At 37.8% G+C, this 25,557-nt stretch overlaps 1 protein-coding gene across 2 annotated transcripts in view; it reads left to right on the top strand.

Moving 5' to 3' along the window:
- Window positions 1-10,981, top strand: part of CEP128 (centrosomal protein 128) — a 387,410-nt gene extending 376,429 nt beyond the window's left edge. For both annotated transcript variants that reach the window (XM_036093994.2, XM_078054045.1), the window contains exons 25-26: window positions 2,856-2,964; window positions 9,859-10,981. In XM_036093994.2, coding sequence (XP_035949887.2) covers window positions 2,856-2,964; window positions 9,859-9,986 — 237 coding nt within the window. In that variant the 3' untranslated portion in view covers window positions 9,987-10,981. The remainder of the gene's footprint in view (window positions 1-2,855; window positions 2,965-9,858) is intronic.
- The last annotated feature ends 14,576 nt before the right edge of the window (window positions 10,982-25,557 follow it).

Below are 25,557 nucleotides of genomic sequence, written 5' to 3'. Positions count from 1 at the left end.
GAAGCCATTTATTATGCTTTTCTCTTTCATGCTTCATAGAAACCACGCTTAATTAAATGGAGATTTCTAGCACCGGTTGAGGACATAACTCTCCTTTTCATTTGTGCATCTTCCAACTCCATATCCAGGCCTTAAGTGTTTCGTGTCTGAACTGTGATAAGCTAGCTCTGTTGGCCCCGCCTTTAGTTGCCCCATGTCAGCTCATTCAAAGTAGTTATTGGAATGCGCTGGGGACACGATGTATATCCTTTCCTTTCCAGACATCGTACACTGAAGGACTTCTAGTTTCTTATGAAATCCCCATAATTAGTAAAAACCATAAATCACTCAGGGCCTTCATCTTAAATAGACCTAAACTCCCTCTTGGTACATGCAGGCTAATGATCTTGAATTATCTGAGGATAATGTCCATGCTTTTAGCTCAGAATAAATAGACCTTTTACCACTATACATAAACTTGTTCTTTTTGGCCTTTCTTTTGCATTTGCATACATACATATGTGACAAAGAAATAAAATATAAACTTGGTACTTGATACGGAGAATGACGACTAGTTCATCAAATGGTGCTGTGGCATGAGGCCCTATTCTGTGGGGCGAAGTCTGGGAGGAATCCATGGGGGCCACCTAACCTGCAGATGTCTCATCTAGACTCTGGCAGCATTCTTGATCCCCTCCTCTCCCTCGGCCCCACGGTCCTCCTCAATTACAGTTTTTAAACTGGTTTTCCCACTTCAACACTGGTGCTATTTCAATCTCTTCACATAGAGCCCAGAGTATCTTTGAGAAATATAAATTTAAATCTCCTTAAAATTTATTCATTTTTTTTTTTTTTTAAAGATTTTATTTATTTGACAGAGAGACACAGCGAGAGAGGGAACACAAGCAGGGGGAGTGGGAGAGGGAGAAACAGGCTTCCCGTGGAGCAGGGAGCCCGATGCGGGGCTCGATCCCAGGACCCTGGGATCATGACCTGAGCTGAAGGCAGACGCTTAACGACTGAGCCACCCAGGTGCCCCATTGTTTTCAAAGATTTTATTTATTTATTTGACAGAGAGAGAGAGTGAGAGCACAAGCAGGGGGGAGCAGCAGGCAGAGGGAGAAGCAGACTCCCCGCTGAGCAGGGCGCCTGATGCAGGACTCAATCCCAGGACCCTGGGATCATGACCTGAGCTGAAGGCAGATGCTTCACCACCTGAGCTACCCAGGCGCCCCTAAATCTCCGTAAAATTTAAATAGAGGGGTGCCTGGGTGGCTCAGTTGGTTAAGCGACTGCCTTCGGCTCAGGTCATGATCCTGGAGACCCAGGATCGAGTCCCGCATCGGGCTCCCTGCTCAGCAGGGAGTCTGCTTCTCCCTCTGACCTTCCCCCTTCTCATGTGCTCTCTCTCTCTCATTCTCTCTCTCAAATAAATAAATAAAAAATCTTTAAAAAAAAAAAAAATTTAAATAGGAATCTCCTTAAAACCTTTGAGTGCCTTCTCATTGTACCTAAGAAAAAAAATCCCAAATCCAAATCTCACCTCTGGATCTCATTGTAACCACTTTCCCTGGTTTAGTGTGCCGAAGCCAAGGGACCTTCCTTCAGTTCTTCAAACACACCAAACTTTCCCACCTCAGCCCCTCACACAAGTCTGGGACATCAATCCCCGACCACCATCTCCTGCTCCCCCTTGCCTCCCACTTTCTCATCCTCCACCCGTAAGCTTTTGCCTGGCTGATTCATACTCAGCATTCAAATATTGCTTTAAATGTCACATCCCAGAGGGGCCTCCTCTGGACCTCTAATCTAAATTTAACTATTTCCTATTCTTCTTCTAGCACTCATTGTAGTTTTTCATTATATTATATTTTGCATAGTTTATTTATTTGGTGCCTTTCTCTTCTGCAAGCCTGAAGGTTTCGTAACTGTATACCTCAGTGTTTTGTTTGCTCTTTGACCAGCACATACTTAGTGCCCAATAAATTATTGTTGCATGAATGAATCAGTGAAAAAAAGAAAAAAGTAAAGGGTAGTGTAAATAATTAGAACACATCCAAGAGAAAAAAAACTGCAAGTTCACTATTATAGAAAACATATTAAAACATTTGTTTTTAATCTAATTAATAAATTATTTGTAGTTAAAATTCCCATTTTCAGCTAAGATTTGGGTACAAGAACACATTCATACAGCCCATGAGGAGAGGGCCCTTTTCTATATTCATCTTTGTTTATGTATTAAATATTTGTTGAATGAGTAAGAGGATTGGTATAATCATTATGGAATGCAGTGTAGCTAAGTGTATTTAAAAACATCAAATTGGGTTTTTTTGACCCAGTATTTCTACCTAAGAATTTGTTATAAGGAATAGTCCTAAATATAGAAAAGGTTATATATTTAAAGATATTTTCACATTGTTATTTATAGGAGAAAAGCATTGGAAACCACCTAAATGCCCAATAAAGTAATAGCTGAGGAAACCATAGTTTATCCACTAGATAGTACATGAGTAACACATAAGCTAAAGGTTAAGATAACATAGTGACTTCAAAAGTGTTCAGAGTATTAGTATAAATAAATGAAGAACACAGTTTTATAACAACATTTACAAAACCAAGCCACAGGAAAAAAAAGACTAGAAAGAAATATGGCATGCTGTTATGGCCATGAGTGATTTCCTTCTCTCTCTCCTTTTTCTTTTTTCTTTTTTTTTTTTTTAATATTTTCTTTAGCGTGCACTTATTTTTTTACCATTAAATTGTTGTATAACATAGCTCATATAGTGAGGTTCAATTTCATTTTCAGCACATTTAAATGAATCCTGATCCTTACATTTTGTAATCATTGAACTGAAGTGCTGTGTTCTTTGTTTTAGGATGACAGACTCTTTCCTGAAAGTTCCCTCGCTCATGGGTTAGAGCACTCATTCTCTTGGCGTGATCACAGTCGCTTCCTGTCTAGTCCACAATTTTCACACTTGAATCGTAAGTAATGAAGTCCTGTACCAGTTTTTAAATTGGATTTAAGGAAATGCAACTCATAGAAAGATTAAAATGTAAGGCAAGTACATGATAGTAATAGTCGTGTTAGGAGTTTGAAGAAATTATTGTTATGAATTATACAAATAATGCCCCCCAGATACATTTATGTTACCCAATTTACTAAAAAGTGTATGGAATCTCTTCTTTTTAGACATTACACTTCTCAGAAAAACTTAAAATGAATCACCCAAGGTAGTAATCTTAATTAAGCAAATTTTTTGTGTGGAGGTTGCTGGTAACTGTGGATGAGTGGGCAAAGGCAGTTAGATGATATTATAAAATTTAAATCATCAAAAAGTAGAAAATCTTTTCATAGAACTGTTCAGAAATATATCATCTTGTGCAAAGAATAAGAACACTAATACTGTTAGTGGCTAGATTTCATTCTGTGAATATACTTTAAATGTTGATAAAATGTTACCAGTGTGAACAAGGTGTGAGTTTGTTAACCCAGGATACCTTCCCCCACCATTTACCTCTCTTCTTCCTTATTATACTTACTCTTCAAGTCTCAGTTTGTATGTAATATCCTTAAAGAAGCCTTTGGAACCTATGGTTTTAAATATGGTGTTTATTATGAGTGCCCCTAACACATTACAATTTTCCTTTAAAACCCTTCTTAGAATAATTATGGAGTTATTTTTTACTTGAGTGACTTTTTGTTTAGTGATTATTCTCTTCACCAAAGAATGAATTCTGTGATGAAAGGAACGATGTCCGTTTTGTTCACCATTGTTTCCTCAGTGTCCTACATAGTACTTGGAACATAGTAAATGCTCAATTAATATTAGATGAATGAATATATGAGTTTTTTTAAGTCCACTTTTATCCAAACCATTGGATCTCAAATATTATTTAATGGATTCTTATTTAAATAATTATTTAGCTCCTCAATTTACCATGGACATAGAGTTTGTATATTAAATCTGACAACTCTGTCATTTAAAAAATGTAGGTTGCTATAAAATAAAATACCAAAATAAGCCACAAAGAAGTAGGTCAGATCCAAAAGTGTTAACTCTCATTTTTGCTGATTTATATTCATGGATTCATTGAATAAATATTTATCAGTTTCTGATAAATGGTTTGGTTTTCATTATATCATGATTATTTTATTCCAAAGGCTGAGCATTTTCTCTTTCCTGTCCTAACCATTTTGCTAAGTGATTTTTTATGTCTGCATAAACTCCTGCCATTCTAATCTGGCAGCTGCCCTTCAATGTAGATTGTATCTCAAGCCAATTATGGTACCTCAGAATCTGATATACACATACACAAATGTTTTGTGTTTCATATGAAGAAATGGAAAATTTTCCTCAGGTCTGTTGGATGCATGTGAACATGTAGGCGGAGAGTAAGGACAAAACACCATCAAACATCATAGTATCCCCCCCATTAAGACATTCGGGAGCCTGGAGATAAATAGCACCATGATATGGGCACAGAGGTCATTGTTCTCCTGCTATTTCACTTTCCCATTATGACTTTCATAAGGCTCCCTAGAAAGGCACCTAGGAAATAGTGGTTAGGAGACATTAGAGGGAAAACATCAAGATTTTTAGAATTTTTTTTTTTTACTGTTATTATGACAAGCAGTGAAAGAAATGACATCCAGCTTTATATTCAGTGGCATTTCATGACCAGCTGTGGTCATCTCTCTAAGATATATTCCTCACAGGAAGCCATAGGTTTCTATAAATACTGGCTCAAAAGGAAACAAAGTTAAATAAGAATAGGAAAAAATATCATTGAGAACGTAACTTGGGTATGAAAGTACTTATTATAGTCTACATTGTAAAATCTGACTGAAAAAAATCCAGCTTAAAAACTAAACCTCTTCATTAACTTATTGTTAAGTTAATTAATTTATTAATTCATAGCTTTATGTCTTACTGTTCCTCTTTTTGACAAGTCTGTTTTATGATTTTCCTCCATACCTACCTCCATGCTTTCAAGGATACTTTTAAAAATTTAATCATAGGTACCTTATTGTTAATCATTTTAAATGATTGAATTAAACTTATTTCTAGAGATCATAGTTATTCTTATTTACTTTTCTGATAAACCTTGAATTTTCTTTTTTTTTTTTTTTTAAAGATTTTTATTTATTTATTAGGGCGAGAGAGAGAAAGCACAAGCAGAGGGAGTGGTAGGCAGAGGGAGAAGCAGGCTCCTCGCTGAGCAAGGAGCCCGATGTGGGACTCGATCCCAGCACCCTGGGATCATGACCTGAGCCAAAGGCAGACGCTTAACCGACTGAACCACCCAGGCGTTCCGGAACCTTGAATTTTCTATATGTTTTTTCATAATGTGGTATTTTAGAAGTGGATCAGGATCACCCTGAATAGTGCTCCATTTTTGTAGCACAAACAATTTCAGCTTTTACAGAAATTTATCAGCTTTACAGAAATTATCCTGTAATTTTTCTTTAACCTTCTTTTAAACCTCCAAGATTAAGAAGGAGAAATGTCAAAACCAACAAAGAGAAAAATGAACCTACAGTAAATCGATCATACAGGGAACAGAATATGTCTTTAAAAATATCATTAATGTTTTCAGAGATAGAAAATATTACATCCATTAAAAATAAGAGCAAGGTGCTATGAAAAAGGAACACAGTATAAGAGGTCTCAGAAATGTAAAATATGAAAAACTAGAAAGGTGGAAGACAAAGTTGTGAAAACCACAAAGAAAATAGAAGAAAAAGAATGGGACAATAGAAGAGAAAAGATATTTAGAAAATCCCTTCAAGAGGAATAGTACCTGATTAGCGAGTCTTGAGAGGAGAGAACAAGAGCCAGGAGTGGGTAGGTTAGAAGGGCCCACCCAGCCCGTACCTGTTGCATGGCTGTCATCCTGAGATTTTTCTTCACCCCCTCCTATGTTCATGCCCAAGTTTCTCAGAACGCATGCCTTCGTTTGTTCGTCTCAGTTCTTTCCTCTGTGGGAGCACATCAAAGAAAGGGAGGTAAATGCTTTCAGTCTCCGTATTTCTGAAAATAGATTTCTTCCACCACTCACACTTGACGAGACTTTGGCTGGCTATAAAAATCTAGGTTGAAAGTGACTTTCCTTCTGAAGTCATTACACTGTTCTCTTCCAAAATCTAATGTTGCTGTTGAAAAACCTTACGTCCTTTTGTTTTGACCTCCACTCCTTTGAAGTGATCTTCTCCACCACTACTAACACTCCAACCCCCAGCCCTGCGACATTTAAGGATCTTCTCTTGAACCCCAGTGAGTTTTGTGATGATTTGCCTCCCTGCAGGACTTACTTTATTCACTTTTCTAGCTATTGGATGGGTGGGCACTTTTAATCTGGACACTCATGTTTAGTTCTCTCAACCTTATGGAAGAAAGGAAAGATTCCATTAGGAAAATCTTTAGAAAATAAAGATGTCAGGTTATTTGATTCAGCTGAGCATTTAGAATATGGCAGATCTCATTGAGCTATTAGAAATAATTAAGGATAGTCACAGAGAAAGAGCAAATAAAAAACAAAAATAAAAACATGGGTCAATTAATAACTCTAGGGGAAAAATGGGTAAGAAAAGAAATGTTGTCATAGTATACTTATTAGGTCTGTGTGAGCCATATTTACATAATATTATAAATACTCACTATTGACACAACTAGAAGTTCAAATGTAACTATACAAGGAGGATGGGGTGAGGGGAAGTGGATGGGTGTGAATACGTCTATAAATGATAAGTCAGAAAATAGCCATATAAGCTTCTCTTTCTTACAAAAATTGAAATAAACACAAAAAAGAAAGCTGAAAGGGTTGATTGTGGTTGACTGGTGCAGGATTGGGGGACTGGACGAGATGGGGTAAGAGGCTTCTGCCTTTCTGTGTAGCCCTTTGGTGCTATTTGATAGGTGTATGTACACTTTGGCTGAAAAGGCATCTTGTAAAAATAAAATGCTACTAACAACACCCCAGCTTTTATGTCTAACTTCGATTTTCTCATTGCCTTCTGAATGGAACATGAAAGCTGGGGGTTGGAGTTTAGAGCAGTTTAGACCTGTACAGAGACGTGAGGAGTACATAACCATAGGTGCTGAGGCAGACGTGAGTTTATGAGCCCACAGAACAGGTTCCTTCTCACTCAAGTTGGGATCTGTACAGGACGAGGCCCTTTTGTCTGTGCCGTAGATGCGAAGGCATTCATTCTGCTGACTTAGGTGCCCTGTCAAACTGTGACCAAACGAAAACGTAGAATCATTGACCTTGGAAAAAACAAAGGAAATGGGAAAATACTGCATAATTTGTGGTCTCTGAAATGATCCAGCATTAATGAAAGTTTGTTTTAAGTTGTAATTTATGTCAGCTTTGTGTAGTTCAGGTCAATTCAAGAAAAGGTAGATTCCTTCTGCCAGGAAGAAGGGAAGAAATGTATAAATTTAAGTTTATATTACCATTGGAAATAGGAACACAGAAATCCATTATTTTAGAGCCATGATTACTACCAAATTTATCCTGGCTGGCTAGAAGTGATGGCCGTGAGTCAGGACACTCTTTTAGAAGGCTTGGATTCCATTACCTTCAGCCTCTAGACAGTGGGGGCTTAGAAAGAGAGACTTATAATGCCAGCTTTTGAAACTGTCATTTTTACTTTTTATAAGTAGTGACTGACCACTAGTCTCCATGTATAGCTTCTTTTAGGCTAAAGGAACACAACTCCCAAGACAGGGCCCTCACTCTTGGGGCTGGGACCAGACTGGATTTGAGGGAGGGCTGTAGTAATCGGACGACTTCTCGAATCTCGAGTCCTTTGAGATTAAAATGCCAAATGTTTGTGGAGTTGGTATCCCTAAACTAAATTTTAAAAATAAATGCAGATTTCAAATTTTCTATAATTCTAAAACTGTTGTCAATAATGTTTATTAAAATAAACAAACCAAAAAAGAAAGGACGGTGATTTTTCAAGGGGTGGATGGGTGGGAAAGTTATCTTCAGATTACTGTAGGATTTGAATGTGAATCTTACATATTAATTTAATTAATTTAACTTGATATTCTTTAAAAAGCAAGTCAATGAAAGTTACTAAAAGGAACTTTCTTTTGCTTTCTTACCTCAGTTTACATTGCTATGAAAAGAAAAGTTACTGTTCTCAGTTTGTGTTTTGAAGTGCCTTTAGTGGGGGTTTAAGTCCCTCCAATGAAAAATTATTTCGCCACAGCAAGAACAGCACACTCTTTTCCATGTTGTACCTCAGGATCCACTGGCTAGCTGAACTGCTTCGTATGTAGTTTGTCCTCAGACTTGCAGAATAAAATGCCAAAGATTTATGACAATCAAAATGTAGGGTACTGATAAAGGTAAAAAAAAAAAAAATTGTTTCTTGTCCATTAAGGATTTATTTATTTTATGGAAGCACAACATTTGTCTCTCCATTTTTTATAGGTTCAGTTCATGTGATAGTGACTTTTGTGTGTGTGATGATCTTTTCCCTGACCAGTTAGGTGTCGGATATTTTTAAGTAACTGAGTTCTGATTATTTCGATTCGCAAGGTACTCTGTAGATATTTTCTAGAAAGCAGCTAGAAAATCCCCAATTGACTATCTCTTAAAAATCCCGTAAGTGTATTCACTTCTTCAAACAGTATTTACTAAGAGGTTATGCAGGAGGCTCTCTGGCCTCAGGGAGGATACAGTAAGTGAACAAGACAGAAAACGTCACCTCATCCCATAGAAGAAACGGGCAGTAAGCAAGTAAACAAATAATTTTAAATGGTGTTTGGTGCTATGAAGGTAAAATGATAGAAAGTACCTGGACCAGACTACTTTAGTGATCAGGAGATTCCTTTCTGAGGAGGTTACAATTGAGCTGAAGCCTGAATGGCAAGAATCAGCTGAGTTAAATTTGGGTAGGAGGAGCTTTCCTGATAGAGCAGAGAAGAATCGGGTATGGTCTTCTAGAGAGATGGAGCTCTGAGTGAGGGGGAAAAAGGGGATGTAGAGAGAGAGAGAGAGAGGAGAGGTAAAGTTCCACGGGAGCCTTTTCAGCCACAGGCAGATGTTTGGATTTTATTCTGAGTTTCCTGGGAGGCCATTGGAGGATTGGGGGGGAGGGGTTATGTGGGAAAGTGACATAATCGGATCTACCTTTTTGAAAGATAATTCTGGTTGTGGTGTGGAGAAGGGGACACAATGAAAATAGGAAGAGAGAAAATGGTGGCTTGGGCTGAGGTGATAGAAATGGAGATGGTATAGAGCCGGAGGCCTGGGGTCAATTTGGGAGGTAAAATCTTCAGAATTTACCCTTAAATGGGATGGGTGGAGCAGACAGGACAAAGGAAGGAGGGAACCAAAGTTTGAGAAACCGGGGCTGGGGGGGATGAGTGTGTCACTTTCTAAGATGGAGAAAGTAAGGGATGGGCAAGCATCAGAGATTAGATATCAGGCAGGTGGATTTCCCATAGGTAGTGGGACATGCCCATCCGGAACTCAGAAGACAGGTAAGTGGTTGTAGAAAGACAGTAAACCTAGATTCCGGATCTAGTCTTAGTTTGCGTAATAAAGAAGATTCTGTAAAAAGAAGGCCCTGAAGATTTCTCCCTCCAACACTGTGTGTGTGCTTTGTATCATTGTATATTGACCAAACAGACATCTTCTGCTCTGAGATACTCTTCAAATCCCTCCCAAATTAAATCCTATGAATAGATGTTTTCCAAAATACAGTAAACGTACTGCGTTTATTCCTACATTAAAGGTCTGTTAGTCCATGTAAAGTTTACAGAAAAGTAGGTTAGACACAGTGATTACTTGCAATTTTGTCAGCCCGGGGGTTCTGTTCATCTCGGTTTATTTTTGTCTTTTCTCTCACCTCACCAGCACTTACCAAAAGAGCAGTTACTCCAGATTCACCTTCAATCAAGGAAGATGCCACAAGTTTACCAATGGATGGAACAAGTCCACCGTCTAAGAAAGAGGACTATGAAAGCAAAAAAAGCAAAATGTAATTCGTTGCTTTACATGAGTGTTTTACAGATGACAGCGTATCTGTCCCTGTTGCAGTTTGGCCCAGATTATTGCGCGGGCATCTCCGCAGCTTCTGCTCTTCGGCATTGCCAAACGCTGACTGAAAGAACAATATATCTGGTCTTTGGGAATGGTAGAAGTTAAATCAGTTCAGGTAATATCAGCTCACGAATGGCAACTTACACCAGCAGAGAAAGAGAGATACTTCTCACTTTGCATTTTCATTCTTCAGGTGTGGTCAGTCACATTTTTCCAAACAAAATTTGGATTTGTAATTGGGAGTTTTTTTTACAAATGACTGGCTAAAAAGGAGGGAAACGAGTTCCCCTTGAGGCAGAAGTTGCCAGCACTTTAGATTCAGGGAGTGTTTATATACATTGATTTTTTAAAAAAGCTTTCTCCCTAATTCTCACATGCTATAACATGTCATGGAGATATGCATATATAACATTAGACAGTCCGCTTTATAAACGGTCAGGATTGTTACATCCATCATCTCAGCAGTCTGTTACTACATGCAGTATCTTAAAATTTTATTTCCGATCATCCATTTTTAATAGCAATAAAGAATTTACAAGTGATACCTGAATTGTAGAACACTGTAAAGAATTCATAGCACAATTTATTTATTTATCTTTTTGTGGCCAAGTATCTCACTGCAATCACTTCAGTCGTATTCTGGACCATCTTTCAGTTTATTCTGACCAAATGCACAGTTGCCAAACTCCTGTGTCATGAGATTTGCTCTGCAAGAGTTCTCCGTATAATCTGGCGCTATATACTTTCTGCATCTCAGCCTTCCTCAACATCAAAGTGTTTTTAAGAACTTCTGCTTTTTACATGCTAATCTACCAGTGGAGAAAGATTTCTATTAAATGCTAACTAAGAATAAAGCATCCAGGAACTGAATCCCACTGGGCCATTAGGGAATGTTCTTCAGAGGGACAAGGGCAATAAAGCAATACCTTCCTAATTACCTTTTGTGTTTGTTAAAGCATACTTGCTTGTTAGATTTCTCACATGCTGTAAAGATGCTTCTATTTCCACAACCCCATGTTTTACTCACTTACTATACTTGAATGTCCAGAAGAAATGGCACTCTTTGTCTCTGAACTTGAGTGCCAGTGCTTACTGCAGAAGACAGAGATCTTTGATCTCAAAAAGTTACCTAACACAATCTACATAACCTCTGAGAGGACAGCCATGCATTTTATCATTTATCCATTACCGAAATCTTTTATTGAGTTCCTACTAGGAGCCAGTAGTTGTGCTAAGAAGGAAAACAGAGACACAAAACCAGCTGTGCATGACCCACAGTTTGTTTGGCATTAGGGATTCCATGGAAAAAGGAGTGATGTGTTCAGGCAGGCTGGAGAAATTCTGCATTAGACAACATTAAACAGGTTTGGTTTGGTTTTGTCTAACCTCAGGACTTCAAGCTGTTAATGTGCTAATGAGCAATGTGGGGTTCAGTGGGAGTAACCCTTTTTGAAGGAGCAGTTCCCAGTCCCCGTACTTCTCAGAACCTCTGTCACACTGGAGTAATATGGGGGTTAGTGAGAAATTAGGTCAGTAGTTTCATCGATGTTTTAACCAACAGTATACTATTTTATCTCCTTGGATCGAAATGACTAACTGGGGAGAAAATAAGGGAGAATAGTAACAGGTTTTATCTAAATCCTACAGATAAAAGTTAGTTAAATAGCTTTTCCCTTGATGTGTCAGGAGGAACTCCATGCAGTCCATTCTTTTCATTAGGAACTGATTTAAACCACTGTTCGCACATCTGTGGCCATTAAAAAAAAAAATTACATCAGGCCAGTTAGGCCTGAAAGTTGAAGGTAACACAGATTATTTACCCAGCAAATCCTTGAAAACATATTAGCTGATGATTTTTATAACAGAATGGAGAGGGATCTCATGAAAGACCTTTTTTAATCTGAAAAAAAAAAAAAAAAGCCCTTATATCATATTATTGAAGGCCCTGTGCTACTGTTGGATGAATGAAGGTGTCTGACTTTAAATATGGAACACACAAGAACTTCAAAGGCAAAGTCAACTTTTTGTGAGAAACAATTTTGTCAAAATTCCTTGGCCCTCTGTTTATATGGAATTAAATCCAAGGACCTGTCTTTTCTGAGGATTTTTCCTATCTCTTGCAGTCACCGTAAGCTCAAGTTGGAAATCAAAAGGAATGCTAAGGAAACACTAATAGCTTGATTTGTACATTTCAAAGCCAGCAACTGTTTTTCCTTCACTCACCCCTTTGGCAGGATAACTCGTGGTATCAGCCCCATCTGAGCTGTGGCTGGTCAGCCATATTGCTTATAGTGATGGGACATTGGAAGGGATTAACCTTATTCCTGCAGTGAGCCTGGTCCAAGACTTAATTTGAGGATTGACCTTTTTGGTTTAATAATTTTGATTCTTCTGGCCATCTTTCTCCCTAAACACACTAAACTTCCACTGAAGTTACTGAAGGCCACAGAGGGGAGAAATCTGGCTGGATGTTTTTCCCATTGGCTAGCATTATTATTTCCTTGACTAGTGTCTGATTTAAAGGTTGGAAACCAGTTGGTTATATAACATCTTATGCATCCAGTTTCCCAGAATCACCAGCTTTTCTTATTGTTATAATTTACATATTTGTACTAATAAAAGAGATAAAATCTATAGCTTAACAAAACAGTACATATAAGACATTTGGATTTAAAGGTTATGTGGGTTAAAAGTGCCTACCTACTTAGCTAAGAAAACAAGCCTGTTTCTTTTTTCCATTTTTATCCCTTCGAGTAAGGTAAATGCATTTTCCATTTTGAGGCTCTGGTCAATGGTATATATAGTGTATTTAGAGTCACAGTAATTGTTATTTTTTTTGTAATCTATATTGAATCTTACAGTTAAATAGCAAATATTTTTTAAATGGGACCAAATTCTTACATATAATTAGGTGGTATATTTACTTAGCAAACCCTTTTTTAGAAGGATTTAGGAATCTCAAATTGTTCTTCTCAGGATTTGTACTATAAACCCAACTCCATATCCCTATAATAGCCAAGAATAGGAGTGATCATTGAGTAAATTATTCCTTTTCTGAGATTCTTACATCCCTCTCCTCAAACTATCCCAGTATTTCCTCTCAATTTAATTTTAAGAAGAAAGAAAGAAAATTTGTGATTTTCATGGCCTTCAAATGAGGAAGCTGCCCTCACAAAGGCATCTGGTTTTCTTGGATCAAAACTAAACCATGAACCGTAAGCTGGAAAGTAAATTTGGGAAAGTTTGTATATAAAGGCATTTCATGCACCAAAGTATGATATAAAAATAGTTACATCTTTCAACTTTTAAGTTCTCAAATGTTTAGCAATAAAAACATCAGCTTATCCCTATTTGAGAAAAGAAATTTAAACCATGAAAGATTCCATTTAGTTCCATTTCCGTACAAAACACGACACATCTAATTTAAGGCTAGGAGAAATGCTTACATCTAGAGACAGAACTTTAGATTCCAAGCCCCCAAACAAATTTCAGAGAAGTCTCCTTTGCTTTTGATTAGTAACAAAGTAAACCAATTTTTCTGCTCTGGTGAGACCAGGCCAGACAGACCTTCAAGTTCTAACCTCATCTGCCCCCAGCTTAGCATCTCCTGTTTTATCCGCACCTAGGCCCACATCCTCCCTAAATCCAAACCCCGCTCAGGTCACTCATAGCATTCACTAGATCAGCCCCAACCACTGGCCTTTGAAGTCTAATAACTACGACCTACAGTGAGGGGGGCAGACTGTCAGAGGCTTGTAGCACTTGCCTGTCTTTCGGGGCCAGCCAATTGCAAAAGGATTTAAATGGCAAGTGTCTTTGGCTGCCCATGGCGGAATATTTCTGTGCCTGGGTATCTTCCATAACACAGTTTGACTCTGACATGGTACAAAGCCATGTGACAGTTGTGGATGAGAACTTGTTGCCTCGCTCTCTGCTGGAAAATACTGAATTTCTAAACATAGCAGCATGTTAGTTCCCTTTCAGGAGGATAGTCAAAACAATATGTAATCCGATGACCTCCACCTTTCAAAAGGTAGAGTCTTGTACCAGTGAGCACAGAGGCGGGAACATGAAAAAAAAATGCTACCATACTCAAAAAAGAGCCATACCACACTCCTCGCCTGTAATTCGAACAATAACATTATGTTTTAAGTCACACAGTTGCCATTCCAGAGTGAATGCCCTGTCTTTCTCAGACTGGCCGATGCTGGACATTCGTGCCCAGACTGTCTTCTGTCATCACTCCATAGATCCCCACGACTTGACATCCTTTCATACATTATTCTTTAGTAAAGCATTTTCACTAGCATTATTTAAATTTTTTAAAAAAGTTAAATTTACCCTTAAATATTGGAGCGCTGTGTCAGCTGTATACTCGACAGGAAATAAAAGATCAGAATACTGGCTTGAAGCAATATTTTTTAAACAAAATTAGTGGATATTAACCTACCAACAGTTCAGATGTTATAATTTAAAAGTAAGAAAAGATCTTAATTTGAGGGAAAGGAGGATTATATGCTCATTAGTCACTAATGGACGGTCTCCTTTTATTCTGATTTAATATTTTCTTAAAAGTTTTTTTTTTTTTTTTTAAAAAGGACAAGTCTAAATGTTACAGTATCAGGTTTTCTATTCAATTACAGTTTCCTTTTGTTTTTGCTTTTCTTACAAATTTTTCAATTTAGAGTCAGGTGTATTTTTGAAGCCACCGGGAGTTCAAATGATTTTTAAAACACTTGGCCGACAAGGTGAAAATCTGTACTTCGAGATAGTGCATCTCCCTTTGTTCCTGACATACTCTATTTCAATTGGAAATATTTCCTCCAGGTGTCTCTCTCTCTCTCATTCTCTCATTTCTTTCTCTGCGATTCATAGTAATTTCCTCAAGGATCTTTGTAAGCAGCTTTATATCCTTCGCTTGGGCCAGCCTGTGGACCAGAGTCATACCTGCCTTCCTGTGCCTATGTTTCAAGACATCAGAATAAATGGCAACCATAGAGTTAGTGAGATGAGTAATTAATTGATTTTTTTTTCCTAGTGACGTAGGCTGGTCTGTTCACCAAGGGTGAAATCCTCCCTTTGGTAAAACAAGATTGTTTCTCTTCACCCTTGTGTGATGATTCACAGCTATTTTTTAGAGCAGTATTTATTTATATGTACTGCATCTATCAGGAGAACCTATTTATGTCACCTTTTTACCTGAAAGCCGAAACAGCAATTTCCAAAATGTGTGTCACGTTGCACATAGGATTTAAACTCTAAGTTTCTAATATATCCCCTCTACAAGGTGGTGGTTGTGTTTTTTTCCCCCCCAGCTCTTGAAGCCAACCATTATCAGATCATACTGCATAACTCGTATTCAGTGTTATCCCTAGGGTAGTGGTAATGCTAGTTTAAATTTTGTTTGTCCGTTATTGCTGAACACTTAGCTGGAGAAGGGAATGAAGGATGGCAGGAGTTCTGTAAAATGATATGAGCACAGAGGAAGCTGGGTTGCCTTCAACAACACACATTTTAAACTGTTTACTTGAAAGAAAAAAAACTGCGGTAGCACTGCATCCTTTATCTGATGCAGGGTCCTGGAAAGCGGCGGGGCGAGAAGTGCCGTGAACTTGCACACTGTTGAGTCCTCGTTCTGATGCAAGTCACACTAATCTTTAATGTTCTTTGTGGACTGCTCCCTAGCAGTTTGGATCCAGGTGGAAAGTGGCCTCCTTTCAAATGCTTTTCAGTCTGAGAGCCCTGTGCTTGTCTGTCATTTTGGATTTCCATTTTATTTACGCTATCATTAAGCCCACCGTGAGTGAAGACACAGGCTTGATTGATGCTTCGCATTTTGAAAACTTCCCATCATTCTGAACCTCAAGCTGTCAGTTACCAGAAGTCAGGCAGCCATGGCAGTAAAGCCATCTGATATGGTGGCTTTGGGACGTTGGGCAGTTTAGAAGAAATTTGGATAAACCTAGGGAGTTTTGCCTTTTTTTTTTTTTATTCTGAGCTGAATAAAATAGATGCATCGGTTCTAACGAGGCACTTCCTGCCCAGAGTCACTGGGAGAGCAGCCTCCTCTCAACAGCTGCAAGCTTGAGAGACCTCATGCTGCTGGCCAAGGTTCATTCTGTGCTTTGACTAAGACCACAGCCAATAAAGCCAATGTGTACCGTGGAAAGAGTTTCCCATTTTTTCCATCAGAGAAGTCTTTTGTGAGGTTAGTTTGACTGTTGCAAAGTAACGGTGGTGGTCATTGCTCATTTTTTAATTTTAACTGCATGTAAACTTACTGATTAGATTCCATTGAGAACAAGTCATAGTTTTCTGTAAGATACGTATCCTTTTGTCCAGTATTCCTTAAACTCCTAGTTCTCAAAGTGCGGTTCCCAACCCAGCAGCGGCAGCAGCACCTGAGAGCTGGTTAACTACAAATTCTCAGGTCACCCCTAGACCTAGTGATGCAGAAACTCTGGGGGCAGGACCAGCAATGTGTTGTAACAAGTCTTCCAGGGGATTCTGATGAATGCTCAAGTTCAAGAGCCATGCCTTAAAGGTTCACTTGATTATAGCTGCCTTTGAGCTTTAGTTCCTATCCCCAAACAAAACAATGTGGTTTCTTTTGCACATGATATACAAGGGTACCCTTTTAAAATTTGGTTTCCGGTATTCTGTATTCGCCCAGGTGTCCAAGCTATGACTCCAGTCCTCTGGGTCACCCAGGTGGAGGGCTTAAAGCAGCTTCCAAAGATGCTTGATTTACCTACCACTCGAGGTTACTTCCCCACCCGCTCTGCCCGGCTGACTTCTATTAACCAGAACTCTTCACCCATTTATCAGGATCATCACGGAGGCATCCAAGTAAATCAGGACCTATAAGTGTACACCTCTCTCTGGCTTGGAGTGCAGAACAGGTATTTGATTATCAAAACGGTGTGAACTTCTTTAGGGTTGAATTCTGATCCTGGTTTTCCTTCCTCCCATGTGCTCAGAAGCAGCCTGATTTGGGACATTGGCTCTGTGTTCTCATTTCACGTGCAGTTTCGTTTTGTTCTATCTATACCAGTAGCGCATAGTCATTCAGGCTGTGTTTCAGAGTAACATCTCCAGACTCTGACACTGTCAGCTTAAGAAAGATTTTGGTTTGATGACCACTGAACAGTTAAGTCTCATCCACCTTTCCCTCACTGTCTCCAACTGTGATCAGGGATTTATTGCATCATTCCATCTCTTTGTCCTTGGAAGACTGATGATTAATGGCCATATATAATTTGTCTTGGCCTCTTATCTTACATGTTGTACCTCTCCCCCCATTATATGTGACTGATAATTTGAAATATTTGTTTGAAATTAAGTTGTTTCCACTTCTCATTTGTTTAGGAATGGACTAAATCGAAATCTACACAGAATTCTCCAATTCTAAAGTATCTTAACTAAATCTTTTCAAGAACTTCTCTCAGTTTCTGAACAATTGATTTAAATACTAGACTATGTCATAACATTAAAGTAAGTGTGTTTTTCTGGAAGGGTGCTTATTTATTGAGCAACTACAGTAATGTAATAGACTCCATTCAGAGTCTTTGCTAAGCCCCCACCCCAGCCAATTGCAGCCCGTTACAGCAATTGATGTACAATTCTTACATAAATAGCAATATCAAGTAAATTGAGCAAACAGCTTAACCCTTCAAACTGTGTTTAAAATAACCCCAGTTATTTTATGGTTTGGGATTTGTACCAACTAGTTATATAAATAATTTAAAAATAAAAAAAGCCTACATAAGTATACAAATGCCGTTTATTACACCTTTTGTGATCTGCTTTAGAAAAATTTTCCACTGTTGAACAGGGACTATGCCAACCACATACTTACATTCATAAGTTACTTCGCACTGGTGGCCTTCCACCCAAGAAATTATTCCCATTAATTCAGATGTCTATCCAAAAGTCTTCTCTGTGTATCACCAGTCTTAATCTTGTAATTTTTAAGAATTTAAATATAATTTCTTTATTTGATGCACTGATAAATTTGATTAGCTGAATGTATATGTTTAAATATACAAATACTTCATAATTCCTAGTTACCAATTATAATAGTTAATAATACACCATTTGAAATTGATGACAACTAAACCTACATACTAACCCAGACTTGCATATGCTGAACTTTCATTACCCATCAACATTTTGCTATTTATTGCTCTTCGCAGAAAAGGGAATGAAATTGAACTTTTAAAAAGTAGGTAAAAAGTTATATGTATTTAGATGATATCAAATAATACAGGAAGACAGCCAAGACCCTTACATTATCCTCGATCTCTTTTGAGTGCAAGCACTAAAGGTGAAGGGTCAGTTTGGACAGAGCCATACAACCCCAAAATGATCCTTCTTGTTTTAATATTTTGCTTTTGGGCAACCTTTACTTTCCAGAAACAAGGATCTTATGTATATGTAAAAATTTACCATTTGTTGGGCGCTACATGAAGATGAGATCAGATTCTCAAAACCGTTACCGAAGATGGGCTGAGCTTCTCGTAGACAGATCTCATGTGAGAACAATCCCGTTCTGGAGCCACTGAGATCCAGATGTCCAGCTGAACAGCTGCCATGCTCTGTGTGCAGTAACCCCGAGATCACTGCTTCTGAGTTGTGACCATGTGTGTTACGCATTTCTTATCCTGACGCCCATGATTGAGGTCAGATGTTCTCTACCCTTAATTTCACTCTTTGGGACCCTTTATATTTCTCGGTGGGATGTACAGTCGCAGACACTGGTACCACAGAGCAGCTAGAATAAAACCTTCCCATGCCGTGTTCATACGAGTAGATGTTCAGCCTAAATTTTCATTACCCTTAAATATTTAGTGTTTATTGCTCTTAGAGAGTGATTACAAGTGAACTGGAAACAAAATAGGCATATCCAGGAGAGTAAGTTAACGTCTTCCAGGGTCTCTAACCGCCCCCCACCAGGCCCCAAGTTGCAGGTTGAAAGCATGGATGAAAAGGAATCTTGTTTTGTCCTTCCGCATGTGCAATCAACACATTTGAAACTTACCAACTTTCCTAATGTGACCTTAACTGAAGCTCATCAAAGTGGCAACTACCTGACTGAAATCCATGCTTATTTTGATACTGATCTCAACACCACAACTTTATACAATTGCTTGATCGATTTTACAAAAGCAACATTGTCTTTTACCAATAGAATAATTACTTACCTTTTGCTGGTAGCATCAGGAGAGCGAATTCCCACGTTACCCATAACTTGTGGGAAGAGCCATTTGGAAATGTTTGGAATCCAGGTAGGATCTGGGAAGATCAGACCAAAGTAAATCACCACTTTAATATTGGCAGTTCATTTTTCTAATTATTAGACAAAAGTCTGTCTAGCATCCAAAAAAATGTATGTGATTGGAACCAAGATTTAGTTTTTTTTTGTTATTTTGATATCATCATAGATTGAACATCTTGATTCTTTAAATCAATATGGATCCAGAATCAGAATCTTTGAAAGCTACATAGAAAATTGTCCAATCAACCAGTGGTCCCCAGAAAGCATCTTTATTTTATGTAGTATGTATAAATGCTATCAATATAACTATATTTCTAAATTGCAAGATGCCTTACTAGGTAGTAAGCTCTTTGAAAAAAGACACCGTGCTTTGCCTAGCATAGGAGCTAGCATAGTGCAAGTGTTCAAAATGTATTCACTAACTGAACTAACCACCCTACACTCTCCATCATCTTTCTCTACACTAAGCAAAAGGTGTTTATTAACATCGTGATAGCCAGATTTAGTGTCTTTCAGCACTTAACAGACCAGTTGCCTGATTGTATTCATGAAAATTCAAATCACGGTGTTGTTCTTGGAATTTCTGCCTAAGGGTTTCAACCATGCTTTCAGTGCTTTGAATGGCATGAAAACCACACTGATCAGATAACGTCCGTATGTCACCAATATTAGTGACTAATTTACTGAGCATGAAATGTGCTGATTTCCCATAATGGACATCAGTAAAGTATCTGTGTTACCATTGCATGCACCATCTCCCTTGTGTTTGTGTACATGTGCTATTGAGGGCTGAGTCTGTGTTGGACATCATATTTGTGGATTTTTATAGAGATTCCTGTCATCACCACATAGTTCACCAGGACTTTTCCACCAGATGGTTTATATGGAACAAACTCCCTGAGATTGTGATGTTGGTCCCTTAAATCCCAAATTGATTTTATAACATAGAATTTTACGGAAATAGACACATATGATGAATGAACATCAGTTGCTCCATCATTGTTGACTTTTCAATATCGTCTTCAGAGAGTGGGACTTCACCCTTTATACAATATGGCAAGTAAATCTTTGCTGGACCTTATAAGTCTGACAATATCCAGCTAACTTGTGGCTTATTGTGGTTTCCCTGCCTATTCAGTCCCACCAGCATTCTTTTATTTCTGGACATTTGGCCTGAGAAACTTGCTTAGTTCGGATGCCAGTTTCTTGTCAGTTGGCAATTTATTTGCTGACTTGGGCTAAGCGTCTGCTATAAAAATCACTTAGAATTGTGTTCTTCCACCCTTCTTTGTCTTTACTTTAGTACTTCCTTTCCACATTGCCATTGCAACCCTTTCTATGAAAATGATGTTTGGCACATTTTGAAGTTTAGGTAGAAAAGTTTGAGATTCCCAAGATCTAGCATCTTTAGCTGTTATGTTATGTTTATAATAAGGCAATTTTTCTGGGGTGCCTGGGTGGCTCAGTCAGTTAAGCGTCTGCCTTCAGCTCGGATCATGATCTCTGGGTTCTGGAATCAAGCCTCGAGTTGGGCTCCCTGCTCAGTGGGGAGCCTGCTTCTCCCCCTCCCTCTGTCCCTCCCCCTGCTTGTGCTTTCTCCCTCCCGCTCTCTCTCGCTCAAATAAATAAAATCTTTTATAAAAATAATGCAATATTTCTAAAGCAGTGGATAATGTGCTTTTCACATTATAACTGTCTTTTATAACTCACATTAACAAAGCTTCCTAGGCTCCATGATAAAGGTTCGTACTATGATATAGCTAGATGGTACAGTTTTTTTTTAGTATACGTACCTTCATACTACCTCATCCATGGCAGCCAGATAAGAAATAGTGCTGTTAATGATAAATTTCTGGTGTAAGCACAATGAAAGAAATTGTAAGCCTTTGGACTTCACAATACTGATGCTGGTATAACTAAGAAAATGCAAATCATGCTGCGTGGTTCTAAACAACATGAACACTGAAATAGTCAAGAGCCATCTCCTTCTACCTCCATAAAAGGACATCAGTATTGGCTGACATATCTCAGTGACTACTGTCCTGAAGCCATCTACTATGCTGAACATAGGAAAAGGCAACACCAATCAATGACTATCAAAAACCCACCTCTCTAATGAGTGCTATGAAATACACAAGGAAAGTAGGATTCCTGCTATTCTTGTTATTTGGTACTCTAAATATTTGTTGAATGAATGTAATCTAATAACAACAAAAAAGTTTAAAATCCCTTTAATTCCTCTCTGCATGAAGAAAAACACCACCTTCTTTTTAAAAGGCTGTTTTCCCCCCGAAGACAGTTTTTAGATTTTGTTCTCATTTGACAGCATACAGCAGTACCAGAATTTTGGTCAGGTTTTAAAAATAGAAGCTCCTAGAGATAAACTCTGTTTTCTACTAGAGAATATTATTATTTATTGTATCTTCCCAAAGAATTTTAAGAATCACCTTAATATTCTTTTTAGGTTTAGATGCTAAAGTAGGAATTGGAATATTTAAAATGAACTAGAATTTACATGCATCTAAATGGATACATTTAAAACTGTGGTGTCCCAGTTGGCTGTTCTACGTGCTATAAGGGGAGGAGTGTTGGATCCAGCAGAATCCTGGCTGCTTGTGCTGCTAATTGCCTGTATGACGTTGAGCCTATCATTTCACCTCTGAAGTCTCTTAACTGTTAACTGAGGAAGTTGGACTAAATGGTCTTCTAAGTGGCTTTCCATCTCTGACCATGTTTGAAGCTACGATTGAAATGTATGATGAATTTCGTCACGGGATTAAAAGTAGATAGTATGTAGTCTGAATATCTACCTCAAGGCTGAGTCTAAGATATACCAAATCATCTTTGAATTCTAAACCTTGTTTGTCAATGATCTATTCATAATAACCATTTCATAGAATCACTTCCCTTGCATAACCCATCTTTGTCCTTTTTCCATATTATGGGTTTTTTGTTTTGTTTTGTTTTGCTTTGCTTAAAATGGTATAGGATTAGAATCCCACCTCCACCACTAATTTACTAGCTGTATGATTTGAGGTAATTTACTGAGGAGTTCTGAGCTCATTGACCTCATCTGCACAATACAACTTACTGCATTATTTACTTTAAAAGAGCTGTTAAGAGACTTATAAGTAATGGCACATGAAAAGTGCCAAGCTCAGAACATGGCATGTGGTGGTTCTCTGTACATTTCTTTCTTTACTATCTAGGCCTGAGCCCCTTCATCCATACAAGTCTACCCTGAACCCTGCGATGCTTGTCTCCATTGATTAACAGCAATGGATCACCGCAAATATAAAACAGTGACAAAGCTAATTATACTCTAGATAATACACTTATTTTGTTAGATGGTATTAATTCACCAACTATTTGCCAAGTGCCAATTTATATATATATATATAATATGTATGTTATATACATAAGTTTGTAAATATTTTTATATATTTTTATATATTATGTATATAGTATACATATATATACGCATACATCACACAGTTGACCCTTGAACAGCATGACTTTGAACACAGATCCACTTACCTTGGATTTTTTAAATAAATACAGTACAGTACTGTAAATGTATTTTCTCTTTCTCTTCCTTATGATTTTCTTAATAACATTTTCTTCCCTCCAGCTTACCTTAGTGTAAGAATACAGTATATGAATTATATAACATACAAAATATGTGTTAATTGACTTTATATTATCAGGCTTACGGTCAACAGTAGGCTATTAGTATTTAAGTTTTGGGGGAGTCAGTAGTTAATACGCAGATTTTTGACTGAATGAGAGGTCAGGGCCCCAAGCCCCCATGTTGTTTAAGGTCAACTGTTGTTCAGAGGTCAAAGTACTCTATTTTTACAAGCATGTCTTCAAATCTCTGTGTGTCTGAGAAAGAGATGTAGATACTTTATCCCTGACCCATACTGTGTACCAAATGCTGACACTCTTTTGAAGTACTTTGCATATTTTAACTTATTTAATCCTCACAACAACATTATGAGGTTGATATTACCATTTTCATTCGAGACTATCTCAAATGAGGAAATTGAGGCACAGAGAAGTAGAGTAACTTACTCAAGGTCGAGTATGGAGCCCACGTTTGAATGCAGAGTGGCTTCAGAGTTCAAGCGCTTCGTCACTCAGCTGCATATGCAAATAGCCATTTAAAAATCATTTTAAAGATTCAGTAGCACCAAGGATTTCCTTCAGCAAGTCTTTTAAACAACATTTCTAGGAGAGGAAGGATAGGCAGCTGCTGTCAACCCCACTACCTTGTTTAAATCTTACTGAGATTTGATGCGTGAGGCTCTGATACACACTTCCTGCAACCCATGAGGCAGGGCCGGGCAGTGGGGGAACAGGCAGGCGGGGTTAGAGCCTAGAGGACTGGACACACATCATTTTCTGTCTTCACACTCTAGCCAGGGCCAAGGAAGTCTTTTTTTTTAACTTAAATACTTTTCTGCCCAAATAAATACAGAGTATACTCTAAAAAACAGCCTCTGCTAGTAAAAGTGGCTTTTGGTTCAGCAGGAACAACCAAAAACAACAACAACAACAACAACAACAACAACAAAAAACAGAAAAGAAACCCAGAGTGGGTGTCAGAAGAAGCTGAGGGGAAGCGTGAAGAGAGGGTAGTAGGCATGGGAGCTTTTCCTTTGACTGTCCTTTTAAAATGTGTGAGTGGAAGTTGGGGGTGGATTTCATGAGTAAATATGGAATTTTGCCACCAAATTCTTTCCTCCAGAGCTAATATTCTCATGGGATATTAATATTAATACAAGGAAAAAGACGCTGGGTGAAGAAAACTATTTTTCCCTTCAGGGCAGAGTTGTCTCAGGAAGACAGTGAAGTTGAAGAGTTTCAGAAAGTGCTAGTAGAATACTAGGCATTTTATCATTAAGAAACAGGAAACCAGGCTACAACCCATAGGATTCTCTTTGGAAAGTGGAGAGAAGAAGCCTGGTAATATCAGCCTCATCAAGGACCCTTTTCTCTACATAAAACCAGGCTTTTCATGGTGTGTGGGACTTTTGACCTTAGTCATTATTCTGGACTAATTAATGTCATCAAAATAGAAATCTGTGGTATATATGGGTAATGTGAATGCATCATGCTTTAGAGACATAGATAACAGAGTGGGTATGTGTGGAGGGATGCATTTACATTTTACAATTTCATCATTTCATCATTTTGAATTAATCCTTTTATGATTTCCCTGAATCATTCTTTTGAAGCATTCTAAAGAGCCAGAAAAAAAAAAAAATGAAAGCTTTTCTCAAGCAACTGACTTAATGGATAACTAAATGTCCAGTTTCAAAGGTGTTACTTATAAAAGGCCAAAAAAATGTTAATATGGGGCCATATAACTGTAACATAATTTTTCCAAGGTGGGAAAGGCAATAAATTACAAAATACTATACTAAGGGAATATATGGTCTTTAGTAAGAGCAGCTGTTATTTCACTAAGGTGTACAATATTTTAAGTCTTGGTTTTCTGTTTTGGAAGGGTGTTAATTAGTTCACTTGTTTTATTTCATTTATTTCCATTCTCCATGTGTTTGTGATTCTTAATTTGTAATGTGTTTTCTATAAACTGCTCTTACATGATGGGAATGCCACAGTGTGCCATAGGTTTTTTTATGTTTAAAAAACAAAAAATAATAAACATTAAAATGTGAAATCATGAGAGATGCTCACAAACAGTTATTATGTCCTTGACTGGATTCTTCAACCATGTGTGTATGTAATGGTTTGCACGTGGGCAGTTATCTGATCACTTGCTGTGGGATGCTTTGTTGAACTGGACTTAAATTTCAGTTACACTGGATGCAAATGAGCAATATGAAACATATAAACAGTCTCCCAAATGCAGAATCTCCTTTGGGAAATTTTAAACCAGGACATAAAATCAATTTTAAAATAAGCTTACTTTTCTACTAAGAGTTGCCATATATTGGGAAATAAACACCAGAAAGCTGGTACCCTCAGGTATATTTTAGGACAAACCTGTAACTCTCCTGGTAATAAGTAAATCTTCAGATGCTGTGAGTATTTGGGACTTGAGGAGTTGCTGTTAATTGCATTTTGGAGTTAAATTAGGTTGAATGAGTAATGCTTTCTGGCCTCAACTCTTCCAGTTGGAAATCTAAAATGTATGAGTAGATTTTTTTTTAACCAGCAAGACAATGAATGAATTTTGTCAGTTTATTTTTTATGATTTAGGTCTAGCA

The sequence above is a fragment of the Halichoerus grypus genome, chromosome 8 (assembly GCF_964656455.1).
Source record: "Halichoerus grypus chromosome 8, mHalGry1.hap1.1, whole genome shotgun sequence".
Taxonomy (NCBI): Eukaryota; Metazoa; Chordata; class Mammalia; order Carnivora; family Phocidae; genus Halichoerus; species Halichoerus grypus.
This window is presented reverse-complemented; position numbering and strand designations above follow the sequence as displayed.